We start from the raw sequence: 16,710 nt of genomic DNA, 5'->3' as shown, positions 1-16,710 counted from the left end.
GAAACGAAGTATAGTCTGGGAGTATAGGTAAGGTATAAGACCGGCCCGGATATACAACCTTGAGGCACTCCCTCAGAGCATGTAATACTAAAGTGGTCATGTCGAGCATAGTTGTCGTTGTGTGCGTGCGTGATGACTGATGACACGACTCGTTAGTCGTTTGCATGTATTATATAGTCGTGTTCATAAATATATGTGTACACTTTTTCACCTTGTTGCAACGAGTTGAAGTGACGAAATGTACACATATTTATGAACTTGATTGTACACAGACATGGGTGTAGATATTAATAGTTATGTGTGCAACTGTACATAGTTGGGGATCAAAACATTCTTTTCAGTACAGATGGTCGTTTTTTTACGCACTAGTTCGAGAAGTGGTTCATTATATGTCAGGTCGAAACTTCGGAGGCTCATCTGTACTGAAAAACGTCGTTCGATACACGTGCGAAAAGGAAATTCGTAACTCCTGTCGATTTAAAACACTCCCTTCGGTCGTGTTTTAATTTATCGCCACTCGTTTCGAACTTCCTTTTTTACGCACTTGTATCGTAATGTACTATATTATATTATTATGAAACTTGCCATTGTCTCGATTCTTAAAACAGCACTTTTTAGGGTTCCGTAGTCAACTAGGAACCCTTATAGTTTCGCCATGTCTGTCTGTCCGTCCGTCCGTCCGTCCGTCCGTCCGTCCGTCCGTCCGTCCGTCCGTCCGTCCGTCCGTCCGTCCGTCCGTCCGCGGATAATCTCAGTAACCGTTAGCACTAGAAAGCTGAAATTTGGTACCAATATGTATTTCAATCACGCCGACAAAGTGCAAAAATAAAAAATGGAAAAAAATGTTTTATTAGGGTACCCCCCCTACATGTAAAGTGGGGGCTGATATTTTTTTTCATTCCAACCCCAACGTGTGATATATTGTTGAATAGGTATTTAAAAATGAATAAGGGTTTAGTAAGATGGTTTTTTGATAATATTAGTATTTTCGGAAATAATCGCTCCTAAAGGAAAAAAAAGTGCGTCCCCCCCCTCTAACTTTTGAACCGTATGTTTAAAAAATATGAAAAAAATCACAAAAGGAGAACTTTATAAAGACTTTCTAGGAAAATTGTTTTGAACTTGATAGGTTCAGTAGTTTTTGAGAAAAATATGGAAAACTACGGAACCCTACACTGAGCGTGGCCCGACACGCTCTTGGCCGGTTTTTATGCACTAGTCACTTAAGAAACTAATAATATTGCAGTACAGACATTATGCAGTACGATAGTACTTTTTAGGGTTCCGTAGTCAACTAGGCACCCTTATAGTTTCGCCATGTCTGTCTGTCCGTCCGTCCGTCCGTCCGTCCGTCCGTCCGTCCGTCCGTCCGCGGATAATCTCAGTAACCGTTAGCACTAGAATGCTGAAATTTGGTACCAATATGTATATCAATCACGCCAACAAAGTGCAAAAATAAAAAATGGAAAAAAATGTTTAATTAGGGAACCCTCCCTACATGTAAAGTAGGGGCTGATATTTTTTTTCATTCCAACCCCAATATGTGATATATTGTTGGATAGGTATTTAAAAATGAATAAGGGTTTACTAAGATCGTTTTTTGATAATATTAATATTTTCGGAAATAATCGCTCCTAAAGGAAAAAAAAGTGCGTCCCCCCCCCCCTAACTTTTGAACCATATATTTAAAAAATATGAAAAAAATCACAAAAGTAGAACTTTATAAAGACTTTCTAGGAAAATTGTTTTGAACTTGATAGGTTCAGTAGTTTTTGAGAAAAATACGGAAAACTACGGAACCCTACACTGAGCGTGGCCCGACACGCTCTTGGCCGGTTTTTTATTATACTGTGGTATGGTACAGATGGTGCTTTTTTTTTTATTGGTAAATAACAACTTAAATCTATCTTTACAGGGTGGCTAGCCGAATGGCACAATCGCTCACGAAACGCTCACGAAACGAAGCGCTAGTAGATATCTATCTCTATCGCGCTTGCGTATTGGCGCGACAGAGCCAGCGGCGTATCGCTTTCGTTTGGCGTCGGAGAAATGCCATTCGGCTACGGGGCCAGGTTTTCCTAATGCGATAGATAAGCGAACCAAACAATAAAACAGTTATTGCCAGTATATAAAAAAAAAGAAACTAAACTAAAATTAACATAGTGGCCTTTGTGAGATCATTCAGGGAGCATGTAAAAATGTCTATCTCGAGAGCAACTTTATTGATAGCGCGAATCGCCCTCGTTAGCGGGGCTTCCATGAGTAGAGTAGAGTTTTTGCCCGTACTAGTGCGCAAAGTGGATCATTTCTGTTCAGTGGGAAACTTCAGAGGGCAATCTGTACTGAAAAACGTCGTACGATACGATACACGTGCTAAAAGGAAATTCGTAACTCGTGTCGATTTAAAACACTCCCTTTGGTGGTATTTTCATTTTATATTGATTTAAACTAACACGATTTTCACTCATAATTAGGCTTAGGACTTTTTATGGCATACCGTGGTTCTAAAAACCGTGGAGTCGCTATATGAAAAATTTTCGAAGTCAAAGTCAAAGTCCAACAGTATGATGTCATATTAAATATAAATATGTATAAATACTGTCACAACGTTACCTAGTTCATTTTAATCAAACGTAGTTCATTTTAACTAATAATGTTATTTATTAGTAAATTTTATCATAATCCTATACCAAAAAACTGCTATTAGGATAAAATCAACTACATTCGATTAAAATGAACTCAGTGACGATGTGACAGTATGTATAAATATTTATATTTAATGTGACATCATACTGTTTGACTTTGACTTTGAAAATTTTTCATATGGTGACTCCATGGATTTAGAACCACGGTATGCCATAAAAAGTCCTAAGCCTACTCATAATTTTAGAACTAAACGGGAGTTAATCGCGTAAACACTTACCCCCTTATTCATAAATGTACTCTAAAGTTATCAAGCCGATAAAGTTCGTTTGTCCTTTTCTATCACACCAATACGTCGGAAAGGGACAAACGAACTTTATCGGCTTGATAACTTTAGAGTACGTTTATGAATAAGGGGGTTAAGGTAGAGACCACGGGTAGAGTCTACCCGTGACCACGAACAGGTGATGTTCGAAACGTCGGGCCAAATATAAATGTATTTTCATTTATCGCCACTTGTTTCGAACTTTATTTTCCGCACTTGTATCGTCATTACTACTATTATCTTGCACTTTTATCAAGCATATTTATATTTTTTACAGAATCAGACTTCATACGAAGACTTGAAAAATGAAGCCAAGGCCGCAAACTCCAAATAGAAATTAATGTAATTTAAGCAAAAGTATTTTCTCAAACATGGTATGAAATATTGATGTTATGTGCCTTATAATTGGCAGCGAAGTATGACGTTGCAGGTGCGGCTAGGACGATTGATAGATAAGGGAATTTCATACAAACCTTGCAGGCCAAGGCCGGCAAAGTCTTCTTTTTTTTTAATTTCCAAACACAGATAATTGTGACATAACATCCAGGTATTTAGCCAATTAAAAAAAAACTATAAGGGGCTTTATAGACGTGCCGACTGCAACTGGTACGGGCCCTAGACAATATTTGATTTTGGGTGCGTTTTCATACAAAAATTTTACTAACGAGTGTAAGTTAAATCGCGACGGCTTGCCGGAGCGATTAAAGACTCGAGTTTGTAATATTCATACTCCCCGAGTTACACACAATGTTTTTCATCACACTCGCAATGTGAAAAATATGTAAATAGATGTAAATAAGTTAAGAACGGTACAAGAAATTTCATTATTACTTCGGGAGAACGATTTTTCTATAACTCACGCTCCGCCTGCGTGCTATAGCACATTTAAAGTGCGGGTGTGATGAAAAATACTTATTTTTCCTGCTCCCTACTTTTTACACGACTGCCCAAAGAAAAAAGTGTATTGTGTTTAGCTTTCATATTTGTTTGTAGTTGTGAGATTATGTATGTCATTTAACAAAGATGTGTTATAAACCTACACACAGACAAACTGCTGATTGTGTATAGGTCGCATATCTAACCTAACCTACCCAACGGCTTGCTTACTGTTCGTCAGATCTAACCTAACCCATTTCTTGGTAGCAGTCCATCTGTGTGGGTTGCAGTTCTAACCTAACCTGATTACTAGTTAACACCTCGTATGCGGCCTGTCAATTTTGATCATTGAAAATATGACCTTGACATTTAAAACAATAGATTGAAATTCGGGTTAATAGAAGATCGCTTATTGTGTGCCAGTCATTGCAGTAATAACGTAACCTAACACAGTTTTTGATATCAGTCTGTGGGTCGCAGTTCTAACCTAACTTAACCCACGTTTTGGTAGCAAGCCGTCTGTGTTTAGGTCACAGTTGTAACCTAACTCATTTTTTGGTAGGAATTGAAATTAGGCTTCTGATATTATATTAGTTTAAACATAAAGAATAATGATAAACGACTTTGAACTATCAAATAAAAAACATGTAAAGTATATTTATTTTATTTCTTAACAATAACAAAAATAACAATTTAATAGAATTACTAAAGCTAAAACATATTAATATATTTGTATATATACCTACGTTAAACTTAGGGAGGTAATGGTACCTCGTTTTTTATTAAGAATTAGAAAATGTTGCAGTTTCAAATTTTTTTAAATATACTATTCATAATTATGGAACCTACAAGAACACGTAATATTTATCTAAAATAAAACTAGACTCACTGAAAATTACCTGTAATTCGTTTTCTTGGGTACGCGGTTTTGTCAACGCTTCTACTGTAACGTTTCCGAAGCCGCAATGTGACCACTCTGTCCGAATCTGATGTAGTTTCATCAGAACCATCATTAGAAGTGAATATTGCCGATCTCTCGTGAATGAATTGATCAGAATCCTGATCTTCGCGACAACATCTGCGGCATTTAAAATATCTACCTGGAGTTACGTTGAATCCGTGTTCGCATAGTTGTAGTGGTTTCGTTTTGTCGAATCCACATTGAAATCCTATGTGCTGTGGTTGCCTTGATGAGCTCATTGCGCTTTTCTGACTTGGCTTTGACCTGTCCCCTGTTGGTGTTTGTTGGCTTGACTCTTCTACTTCTTGGAACCGAGTTTGTTTTTTTTGTCGCTTCGTCTTTGACTTTTTCTTTGTCGTATCTGTCCCTTTTTGTTGTGTCCCTGATGCTTGCGACCCGTCTTTGTCACGTGACAACCCTGTTTTTGGGGGTTGCGTCGACGCATCCAATCCTGCTGGTTTTTGTTGTATCGCCTCATCCTGTTGTTCTTTTTGTTTTTTCTCTCGCTTTGATCCATCAGATTTCTTTTTCTTTTCTTTCTTATCTTTCTTTCCTTTTTTTCTTTTTTGACTCATCCGGTCCAGATTGCGACTCTGTTTGTGGTTGCGGTGACTCGACTTCATGTTTTAATCCTGGTTGTTGTTGCCCCATTGGATCTCCCAACGCAGGTTGGACTCCAGCTGATTGGGGGTTCAGCGGTTCATTCAATCCACGTTGGTATCCTGCCTGTTGTGGGTTCAGTGGTTCATTCAATCCACGTTGGTATGTAGCCTGTTGTGGGTTCAGTGGTTCATTCAAACCACGATGGTACCCAGCTTGTTGCGGTTGCCCTGGCTCATACATCCCTCGTTGAAATTGCGGTTGCATTGACTCCAAACCAGTTGGTTGTTGTGGCCCCACTCCAGGTTGCAACCCTAATTGTGGTTGAATTGGTTCATCCAATCCGTATTGCAATCCTTGGTGTGGCTGCATTGACCCATCCAATTCAGCTTGCTGTGGCACAGACTCGTACAGTCCAGGTTGAAACCCTGCTGGTAGCATACCCCTACACATTCCACGTTGCCGTCCGCCTAACCCATATGGGAATCCTACTTGTGGTAGACATGGTCTGCCTAATCCACCCTGGAATCCTGGTCGCACTAACCCAGGACAACCTGCTTGTTGCGCTTGCTTTAATCCTCCAAAACCTTGTTGACATTGCTTTATTAGTCCACCCAATCCTGCTTGCTGTTGCATTAAGCCACCCATACCTGCTTGCTGTTGCAGTAACCGACCTCCTTGTTGTTGTTGCTGTTGCTTTTGCCCGCACAAACCCTCTTGTTGTTGCATGAGTCCATCCGAACATGTTCCTTGTCGTGGCATTAATCCACCCGGACATACTTGTTGTTGTGGCATTAATCCACCCGGGCATACTTGTTGTGGCGTTAATCCACCCGGGCATACTTGTTGTTGCGTTAATCCACCCGGACATACTTGTTGTTGTGGCATTAATCCACCTGGACATACTTGTTGTTGTGGCGTTAATCCACCCGGACATACTTGTGGCGTTAATCCACCCGGACATACTTGTTGTTGTGGCATTAATCCACCCGGGCATACTTCTTGTTGTGGCATGAATCCGCCCAAACATGCATCTGGTTGTGGCATCAATCCACCCAAACATGCATCTGGTTGTGGCAACAATCCACCTAGTAGTCCTTGTGGAATCAAGCCTGGACACGCTCCCTTTTGTTGCATCAACTCAACCGGCACTTGAAAAGTTTGTGTTTGTTGCACTGTAGCGCAGCATTGGCCAGTCTGTGTTTCTTGTATTGCATTGCCAGGGCCTCCTGGGTCGCGTTTAAATGGCATCGCATCCTTCACTCTACGATTCCAGCCGCAAAAGAAGGCAGGCATTTTGTAAGCAAACTTTCCAGTGCTTCTGTGATATGCGACTACCACAATTATTGAGAAAATACTTAAAGCTGAAAAGAAAAAAAGCAGGAAATCAAATTAAAATAATACCTAATAATCAATGTATTGGTAAGCAAAATCAAATATAAATTATTTAACAGTGGAAAATGGCTGCCTTGGGTGCGACAGGCAATGACCGGCGAAATGTCATCATAATTTTAGTTGGCGATAATTGTAATTGTGAAACAGGCCACTGTTTTTGGATACCCCACTGACTGAAGATAATTCACACTGATTGGTTTAAGAAGGCTTTAAACCTCATCAGGTAAAGCGGATGTAAATGTGAAATGAATATATAGGATTAAAATAAAATTAGTTGTCCCAACTATGAATATAACTAAGTCGGTGGGGCCATAACTTTATAGTCCCACCTACTACTATAGACGGTCAACCAATCCTACATTTTCAATCAATTTTTAAGTGTTATGGCTCGTCGATGATTCGGCAAATTTGAAAAATATACGGTTCACCGGCTAATTCTCATCACAAAGCGCGTGCCTTTCAAAACCTTGACACTGGCGGAATCATGGATGAGTCATGACACTTTAAAAAATACTGACTTTTCAGTACGGGCTGGGCTTGCAAATAGACGATAGAGATATAACATTTGTTTTTTTTTCAGAAATGTGAAAAAAAACCGAGCATCATTGTTTTTTAGGGTTCCGTAGTCAACTAGGAACCCTTATAGTTTCGCCATGTCTGTCTGTCCGTCCGTCCGTCCGTCCGTCCATCCGTCCGTCCGTCCGTCCGCGGATAATCTCAGTAACCGTTAGCACTAGAAAGCTGAAATTTGGTACCAATATGTATATCAATCACGCCAACAAAGTGAAAAAATAAAAAATGGAAAAAAATGTTTTATTAGGGTACCCCCCCTACATGTAAAGTGGGGGCTGATATTTTTTTTCATTCCAACCCCAACGTGTGATATATTTTTGGATAGGTATTTCCCACTACACCTTCTTATCTTAAAAACCGATTTAGCTATCTGTCTTCTACGAGATGTGCTGAAAAACTTCTCCTTGTCCCTCCATCTTCTACTTCTAAATTCTACATAAACTCTTTTACTTTTCGGGCTGTCCGTTTGTGGAATGCTTTGCCGTTGGATGTAAGATGCGCGAAATCTCTTCCCTTGTTTAAAAATATTTTAAAATCTCATTACCTCTCGCTACCTTGACTTGCCTTTGTACATGTGTATTATATATGTATATATATATATTGTATTTATGTATTGTATATGTGTGTATGCGTTTATAATATTATTTTGGTCAAAATAGTCTTTTGCATATTTTTTTTTTTTCTCTTACTTTTTGATGTGTTGAAATAGTTCGAATACCTACGTAATTTTTATGTTGGCACTACCCGTTCATTGTTCTTTGCAATCTGTTTCCTGCTACCCTAAGGTTGTCTGGTAGAGATCGCTTTTTAGCGATAAGACCGCCTGTTGTTACCTGCTTCTTAATACGTTTTGTTTTTGTACTGAATCTCATTGTCAATAAGTGGTGTACAATAAAGTATATATTCTCTTTATTTCTTTCAAATCTTAGGCTAGGCTGTTTATAATATGAATATAAAAGTAAAATACAAAACCACTTACAAAACAATATAAAACACATATAAACACATTATAAAAAACCTAACCTAGGGTGCCGCCAGCAGCGGGGCAGGGCCCAAGCTGCCGGTGGTTAGGGCTGCAGAGAGAGGAACCGTCGAACTATCCGCGCTGTGTCCAAGATCACCGCCTTCTGCATCTGGCCCTTGATCCAGCCACCTAGCGAGAGTCTCTTAAGATGTTGGTCGAGACTCTTCGCTATGAGACCGTTCGCTGAAACGACTATCGGAACAATGATCGTTGATTCAACATCCCACATGGCGGTTATCTCGTGAGCCAAGTCTAGGTACTTACTGGACTTGTCCTTCTCGGCTTTCACGAGATTCTCATCATGGGGGATGGTGATGTCAACGAGCACTGCCCGGCGTTGCAGTCGATCTATTATCACAATGTCAGGCTTATTGGCTACAATAGTCCTGTCAGTGATAATAGATCGATCCCAATAGAGCGTGGCACGACCATTTTCGAGAACTGGCGCAGGTAAGTACTTGTAGTACGGTACTTCGCGGTCCACAAGGCCGTATTGAAGAGCAAGTTGCTGGTGAATAATCCTGGCTACGAGATTATGTCTGTGCAAGTACTCGCCGTTAGCAAGATGAGAACAACCGGAAATAATATGCCTGAGTGACTCTCCGGGACGGCGGCATGCCCGACAAATGTCGACCGTACCGTCCTTCAGGATATATTTCCGGTAGTTGTTCGTCATCATAACTTCGTCCGCAATTGCACAGGCAAAACCCTCGGTTTCTCCGAAGAGGTCCCCGAATCGTAACCAGTTCACCGATGCGAGCAGATCTACATCGGGTCCCGTGAGGGCCTTGTAGAACCGCCCGTGTAGCTGCTTGCTTTCCCATACCGCCTTGCGGTCCGCAGTATTTAGTACCACAGGTTTGCGCCAGTTCTCTTTCGCCAAGGAGAGCGGCGTGAGGTTTCCGTCCACTGCCACCACATCACGATGCATCCCGCACTCGTTGTTAAGGAAGTAATTCCTGAGATTGTACACCTCACGGTTGTGGAGATCTTTGGCGTTTAGGAAGCCTCGACCTCCGCACTTCCGTGGGATGTACAATCTCATAACAGACGAGCGCGGGTGTAACAAAAGTATATATTATTATTATTATTATTATTATTATTTAAAAATGAATAAGGGTTTACTAAGATCGTTTTTTGATAATATTAATATTTTCGGAAATAATCGCTCCTAAAGGAAAAAAAAGTGCGTCCCCCCCCCTCTAACTTTTGAACCATATGTTTAAAAAATATGAAAAAAATCACAAAAGTAGAACTTTATAAGCACTTTCTAACAAAATTATTTTGAACTTGATAGGTTGAGTAGTTTTTGAGAAAAATACGGAAAACTACGGAACCCTACACTGAGCGTGGCCCGACACGCTCTTGGCCGGTTTTTTTTTTCTAAATATGTTTTTTTTTCAGATTTGGTTTTTCGTGATTACAAATCAGTAACAATTACGTACATTTTAATTTGATGAACATTCAGTATACACACGTTTATTGGGGAATCCCCGATGCAACGTGGAGCGTGGAGAGGCCGTGGTGTTGCCAACAGTAAATAGCGACAACTGCTAACTACAGATTTCGTAAATGATAGTTTGTTAAAACCAGAAATTAAAATTATTAATTGAAATTCGTTTAATATTTAGTTAACATTAAGTCCGAAAAACCGTACCTATAAAATTATTAACTACTTTGCAAATTTTTAAAATTTAGTACTTTAGAAAAAAAAACATACTTCAGAAAAAAAAAAATTTTTCACGGTTTTTTTTTCAAGACAGAAAAAAAGAAAAAATACCGTTCTTTTGAACCCTAGTACGGGCGATGGTTTATCAGCCATAAAGAAAATTGAATTTCGAGCCTTTTTTGAGTGTAACGATTTGCTTGATCGTCCAGTAATTTAAAGCTGATCGCAGGCAGGCATGCATGGTCGCGCGACAAATGATAAAACTTTAGGCAGCAAGCATGGTCGCCATACTTGCCTGGCAGGCCGTCCCTATCGCGTGCTATCGCACTATTAAGGTGGCTCGCTTTCCATACAAAAAACATCTACCATTTATTTAGTCACCGCACACTACAACTAAATAAAAATATGCGCATACATCTACTATACATTATCCGTCGTCGCGGTAGTGAATGAAATACATTGTTTCATACAGAAATCATGGACAAATCCATGTGAATTTTTTATTAATTTTACGTAAATGTGCGTGCCAAATTTTGTGTACAGACACAGAGCCGTCATATTTCGCGCATTTTTAGTTGACATTGTCATCAGTGACATTTGGCTCTTGACAAGTAATTATTTAAAGATATTGGTTTAGTTAACTCAAGCAGACTCAGAAATAATGACGCATTTTGTCAACAAAGATACATATCGTGTATTTCGACACTGCTAATGTAAATCGAAATGGCGTCTCGGTCAAACGACCGACTATGATGCAGAAGATCGTGGGTTCGAGTCCGTTTTTCGTCCGAAGTTTTTTTTAATCATTTGAACTTTTATGGATTTATTAAGTATTTTTTATTTTTTTAATGGAATATTTGACTATTACTATATTGCTTTCCTATTTTTTATTTCCATACAAAAATACAATACAATCCTTTATTATGCCTTTGTTGATAAAATAAAATATTACACGTCTGGTATAATACATTATGTACATAGGTCATAGTGTGGGCATAGTATTAGTAAAGTATTGCATTTACTGAGCTGGTTGACCTATGTTATTGTTGTGTAAATGTTTTTCTTCAACAACTAAATGGTTATAATACAAGAATATGGGTAGCTTTTGCACATTGTAATTTTTCCTCAGTCACCCGTTGACCACGAACGCTGTAAAGTGTTTGAAACATCGGGATGAATTTTAAACTCATACTCATTATACGCGATTTAATCCGTTTTCATAGTTTTTATTTCATGAGTAACTATCGCGGTAACTGAAGACAATATTAACTAAATGGTTACAAATAATAATTATCATCAATATAATCTGGTCCAGGCAGGCAATTATGGTCGCGTGATAAATGATAAAACATCTGGCCGTCCCTATAATCGCACTTACTAATAGTGCGACAGGGACGGCCTGATATTTTATCGTCTATCGCGCGACCATGCTACCTAGCTGTACTAGCTTTTGCCCGCGGCTTCGCTTGCGTTAGAAAGAGACAAAAGTAGCATATGTCACTCTCCATCCCTTCAACTATCTCCACATAAAAAACATGTCAATCCGTCGCTCCGTTTGGCCGTGAAAGACGGACAAACAAACAAACACACATTATCTTTGGTGAAACAACGAATTCTTCCACTTCAGATTATAGAGTAACCAGCTTTTCCCATTTATAATAAACTAGCTTTTGACCGCGGCTTCGCTCGCGTAAGAAAGAGACAAAAAGTAGCCTATGTCACTCTCCATCCCTTCAACTAAATCCCCTTAAATAATCACGTCAATTCGTCGCTCCGGTTTTGCCGTGAAAGACGGACAAACAAACAGACACACACCCTGTCCCATTTGTAAGTTTAGTATGGATTTGACATTATTATTTATATTTAAATAATTATATATGTATAGCCCAATTTCGTGGGTAACAGCGTGTTATGTAATGGCGTCGTTGGAGAACAGTCGTCTGTCACGCCGTGAAGGTGCGTTCGATTCCCAGGATTCTATAAACTTTTTGTATTTTTTTGGATATAAATTTCGTATTTTTTACTGACCGAGCAAGAATGGAGAGCCGAAGGTATCAATTTTATCTCAGAGAACATATTGATTTTTTTATTGTCATTTTGATTTTCTATTTATTAAGTTGAGATATAAAACACAACTTTTAATACCCTCGCTAAATATAATATTTTATCGAAATTACTCCTTAGATAAAAAAAGTCCACTTGAGTTTTTAAAGCATTACGTTACTCAGTTAACTATTGCATTTTCATTTACTAATTTAAGATTTCAAAAGCGATTTGAATACCCTTGCTCCATCGAAAATAAACAATTAGAAAAAAAAATCATTCGAATCGTAGTTTAGAAACTAAAATTTATCTATACTTTTTGGAATTTTTTAAAATATCAGATTAGGATAATTATGTTAGAAATTCTGAGTTCGACGAACCCAAAAATTATTACCATGTAAGAGAATAGGTTTTTAATCTTTTTTGTGGAAAACGCTCAGGCCCCGTAGCCGAATGGCATTTCTCCGACGCCAAACGAAAGCGATACGCCGCTGGCTCTGTCGCGCCAATACGCAAGCGCGATAGAGATAGATATCTACTAGCGCTTCGTTTCGTGAGCGTTTCGTGAGCGATTGTGCCATTCGGCTAGCCACCCAGTAACTACTGTACGAGTACATATACATTTATGTATAATAATAAAACAAAAAATAGTGTCTCATAGTGTTGTGTTCCTGCCAGTGAGTAAGGCTGCCAGAGCTCAACGAGGGTGTGGGGTGCTGACGACGGGAGGACTTACGGAACTAATTTGTTCCGTCTATTGTCCTTTGAGTCGTCGGCAACCCAAACCCTCCTTTGAACTTGTACACTCCTTTTTGCTGTGCACACGCAGCAAAGGGGAGTGTACAAGCTTCTATTGGGGCGGCAACGCGCATGCGACACTCTTTGAGTTACAGGCGTCCATAGGTTACGAAGACCGCTTTCCATCAGGCGGACCGTATGCTTGTTTGCCACCGACGTAGTATTAAAAAAAAAAAAAGAGAAAAAGTCCTGGACTCGAACCCAGTACTTCCATGCAAATCATGTGATGGCACGTATTTACCGCAAGGCTATTTAAACAAGCTGTCGCCGCGTGAAATTATCGACTAGAAGGAATACAAAAACACTGTTTGTATGTGTGAGTGGTACTTAAAAATAGTGCAAAATAGTAAATTTATCTACATTAAGGGGATTAACTTTACAATGAGAAGTTGAATGTTTGTTGTAATACGTCAATTTTAATATTAAATGTTCGCGAAGCATAATTGAAAGTATATAAATGCCTGTACGACTCCACAAAAAAAATAAGACTGGTAATTTGCAGATTAACGCCATCTAACGCAGCCTGAGCTTCGGGTAACCTAAGCGAGCCACCTTAAGTACGTACTATAGGGACGGCCGGATGTTTTGTCATTTATCGCGCAACCTTGCTTGCCTGCCTGAACTTTTGCGACTATACTAGGCTAGGACCGATTTTTCTCCCTTTCTTTCTACAACTCCATATACCTACAAAATTAACACTTAAGTACCTGTCATAAGAAACAGGAAGCCTGCTATGATACCCTTCGTAACATTTGCGTCTGCTGCGTGAATTAACCAAATGCAAATACACACATGTGCTCCAAAACTTAATAAAAGGTCGGAGACATAACATTGCTTCATCCACTTGAGATTCTGTAAAAATAGTTATTTGTTTTACAAGGGGGCAAAGTTGTTATTTAACCGCACGTGCTAATATTGATAATCGAGCAAGCGAAAGATTCCAATTTAGAACCGCGAGCGTACCGAGTGGTTTAGAATATAGAATCTTGAGCCTTGTGAGGCACACAAGATTTTCCACCAATTAACAGTCACCGGCATAAATAAGTGATGATTTCTATACATAGAACACCCACCTCTGTGTTTCTATACCTTGTCACATAACCAATAACAATTAAGGTATATAAAAATCATTACTTGTTTATGCCGGTGACTGAACACGCGGAAAATAACTGTAATACATCAAATTAAATCAAATTCGATGTAGGGAACAAATCAAATTATTTGATTAAATATTTTTTCATGTGTTTTTTTACTTAGTAACACTACTACGTATATACAGGGTGCCCGGTAATTAATGGACAACCTTTTAACCACCAAGAGGGCACCTTATACTGGTCCAGAAAATCGACTTTAAGGTTTTGTAAAAGTCGCCTGGTTTTCGAGATTTTCACACTTATATACCCACTTGGCCGGAAATCCTCATTTTCCCGGCCTCTGATGTAATGTACTATTTTAGTACCTACTTAATTTTGTAGAACGATATTTTATGAATGACTAAAAGTTGTGTCTTAAAAATAGTACGTGGGGCCTAACGAGGTTAAGAATTAGTAACAAATATATTTACCGCCCATATTCCAAATAACAAAAATACAAAACTCGCTATGGCCATGTATATAGCATGTATATATATGATGTATAGCACTACCCAAGTATTAGCACGACCTGCAATCGAAAAAATATTGACACACAGAAGTAGGTATAGTCAACCAATTGGAACCCTAGGCCACTGTAGAACTATGTCATAGTGACGTTATTAATCAGATTGTAAGAAATTTGGTAGGAGGTAGGGCATAGCGAATGATATTCCGCTTTGTGTGGTAGGGCACAGCACAGCGGATATCGTCTCGTTCGAATCTAGAGCAGAGCCCAACTGGGGTAGTACCTCCGCCTTACAGAAGACCGCAGCCAAATAGCACTAGACCCTACTCATAGTGTTGTGTTCCTGTCGGTGAGTAAGGTTGCCAGAGCTCAACGAGGGTGCGGTGTGCTGATGACGGGAGGACTTACGGAACTAACTTGTTCCGTTTATTGTCCTTTGAGTCGTCGGCAACCCGAACCCTCCTTGGAACTTGTACACTCCTTTTTGCTGTGTACTTAACACAGCAAAAGGGAATGTACAAGTTTCTAATGGGGTGGCAACGCGCATGTGACACTGTTTGAGTTGCAGGCGTCCATAGGTTACGGTGACCGCTTTACATCGGGCGGGCCGTATACTTGTTTGCCACCGACGTAGTATATAAAAAAAAAAAATTTCTTACTGCTTGTCATTTTGACATGGTTGTGGAGTGGCCTAGGGTTCCAATTGGTTGACTGAACAGAATGTAGTGCGAAAAGCTTTTATTTCGTATTTTTCCGGAAACGTTAGTGTTTGTCATGCTAGTTCAGACAGTGTCAGTGCGTCTTGTGCTGAAGTGCATTTCTAAGACGCGAAACCATAAATTAAATATAACAAGATCATACCATCCCATACATTAAAATGCGACCGCCTAAGACCGCGCTTACACTCCACCACACATAGATGGCGCCACAAAAAAAATGTAGCTATCGATTATACTTGTAGATGGCGTTAAGTGTCACTTTTGACATAGATTTACGGCTCGGAATTGACACTTAATGCCAATCTACAAATAATCGGTGGCAACAAGGCATTTTTTGTGGCGCCACCTATGTGTGGTGGAGTGTAAGCGCGTTCGTAGGCGGTCGCATTTTAATGTATGGGATGGTATGATCTTGTTATATTTAATTTATGGCGAAACGAAAACGAAACGCCGCGAAAAGTAGTCTGGCTCTGTCGCGCCAATACGCAAGAGGGATAGAGATAGATAGGGGCTTTCACAAGGGGCCGTTCCACGACCGATGCTGCTTCGGTACTCATTAAACATATATATAATTTTTGGGAAAATTCTTGTGATGCAATTGGCATATTTTGTGATCTTTCAAAAGCCTTTGATTGTGTGGATCATGGAACGCTCATTTTGAAATTAGAACACTATGGTTTGTCTATAAATGCCCTAAACTTTATGTCTTCTTACCTTAGCAATAGAACACAAACAGTAGTTGTTAACAAAACTCGCTCTAGCGGGACTGTAGTCCAATTAGGAGTGCCACAAGGCTCAATTTTAGGTCCATTCCTGTTTTTGGTTTATATAAATGATTTGCCATGTATAGTGAAAAACTTTTGTGAAATAGTACTTTTTGCTGATGATACATCACTGCTTTTTAATGTTGACCGAAAATCTACGGATTACAATGTAATTAATAGTACGTTAGCTGATGTACTGCAGTGGTTTACTGTCAACAATTTACTTCTTAATTCTAAGAAAACCAAATGTATTCGATTTTCTCTGCCGAATGTTAAACCAATCGATACAAAAATACTTTTGAATGATGAATGCTTAGAGATGGTAGATACAACACTGTTTCTTGGTTTAACATTGGACAAAAATCTACAATGGAGTCCTCATATAAAGAAACTAGCAAGCAAATTAAGTTCAGCCGCATACGCCGTTAGGAGAATCAGGCAACTGACTAATGTTGAGACAGCTCGCCTAGTGTATCATAGTTATTTTCACAGTGTAATGTCATACGGTATTCTGGTTTGGGGCAAAGCAGCTGACATACAGACTATCTTTGTATTACAAAAGAGAGCCATTCGTTCTATTTACAACTTAGGAACACGTGAATCAGTAAGAGAACTCTTCAAAGAAATTAATATCTTAACTGTAACTTCCCAATACATTTATGATAGTATAATTTATGTTGTTAAGAATTTAGACTGTTTCACTAAGAATTCTGATATCCAT

The 16,710-nt window shown here is 39.2% G+C and overlaps 2 protein-coding genes across 2 annotated transcripts in view; one reads left to right on the top strand and one right to left on the bottom strand.

The window, feature by feature from the left end:
• Positions 1 to 3,426, top strand: part of LOC125239384 (gelsolin, cytoplasmic-like) — a 38,879-nt gene extending 35,453 nt beyond the window's left edge. Inside the window, exon 20 of the mRNA XM_048146952.1 lies at positions 3,246 to 3,426. Within this exon, the coding sequence (XP_048002909.1) occupies positions 3,246 to 3,302 (57 nt within the window). The 3' untranslated portion in view covers positions 3,303 to 3,426. The remainder of the gene's footprint in view (positions 1 to 3,245) is intronic.
• Positions 3,427 to 5,345: 1,919 nt separating this feature from the next.
• On the bottom strand, positions 5,346 to 6,656 carry LOC125239517 (actin cytoskeleton-regulatory complex protein pan1-like). Its single transcript, XM_048147130.1, has one exon. The coding sequence runs from the start codon at positions 6,654 to 6,656 to the stop codon at positions 5,346 to 5,348; it is 1,311 nt and encodes a 436-aa protein (XP_048003087.1).
• Positions 6,657 to 16,710: the final 10,054 nt, after the last annotated feature.

This window comes from Leguminivora glycinivorella, chromosome 25 (assembly GCF_023078275.1).
Source record: "Leguminivora glycinivorella isolate SPB_JAAS2020 chromosome 25, LegGlyc_1.1, whole genome shotgun sequence".
Taxonomy (NCBI): Eukaryota; Metazoa; Arthropoda; class Insecta; order Lepidoptera; family Tortricidae; genus Leguminivora; species Leguminivora glycinivorella.
The sequence above is the reverse complement of the archived record's forward strand: the minus strand, read 5'-3'. Positions and strand labels throughout refer to the sequence as shown.

What these genes read in the sequence shown, in the direction of transcription:
- LOC125239517 (XM_048147130.1), bottom strand. Translation starts at nt 6,656, where the DNA reads ATGCCATTTAAACGCGACCCAGGAGGCCCTGGCAATGCAATACAAGAA.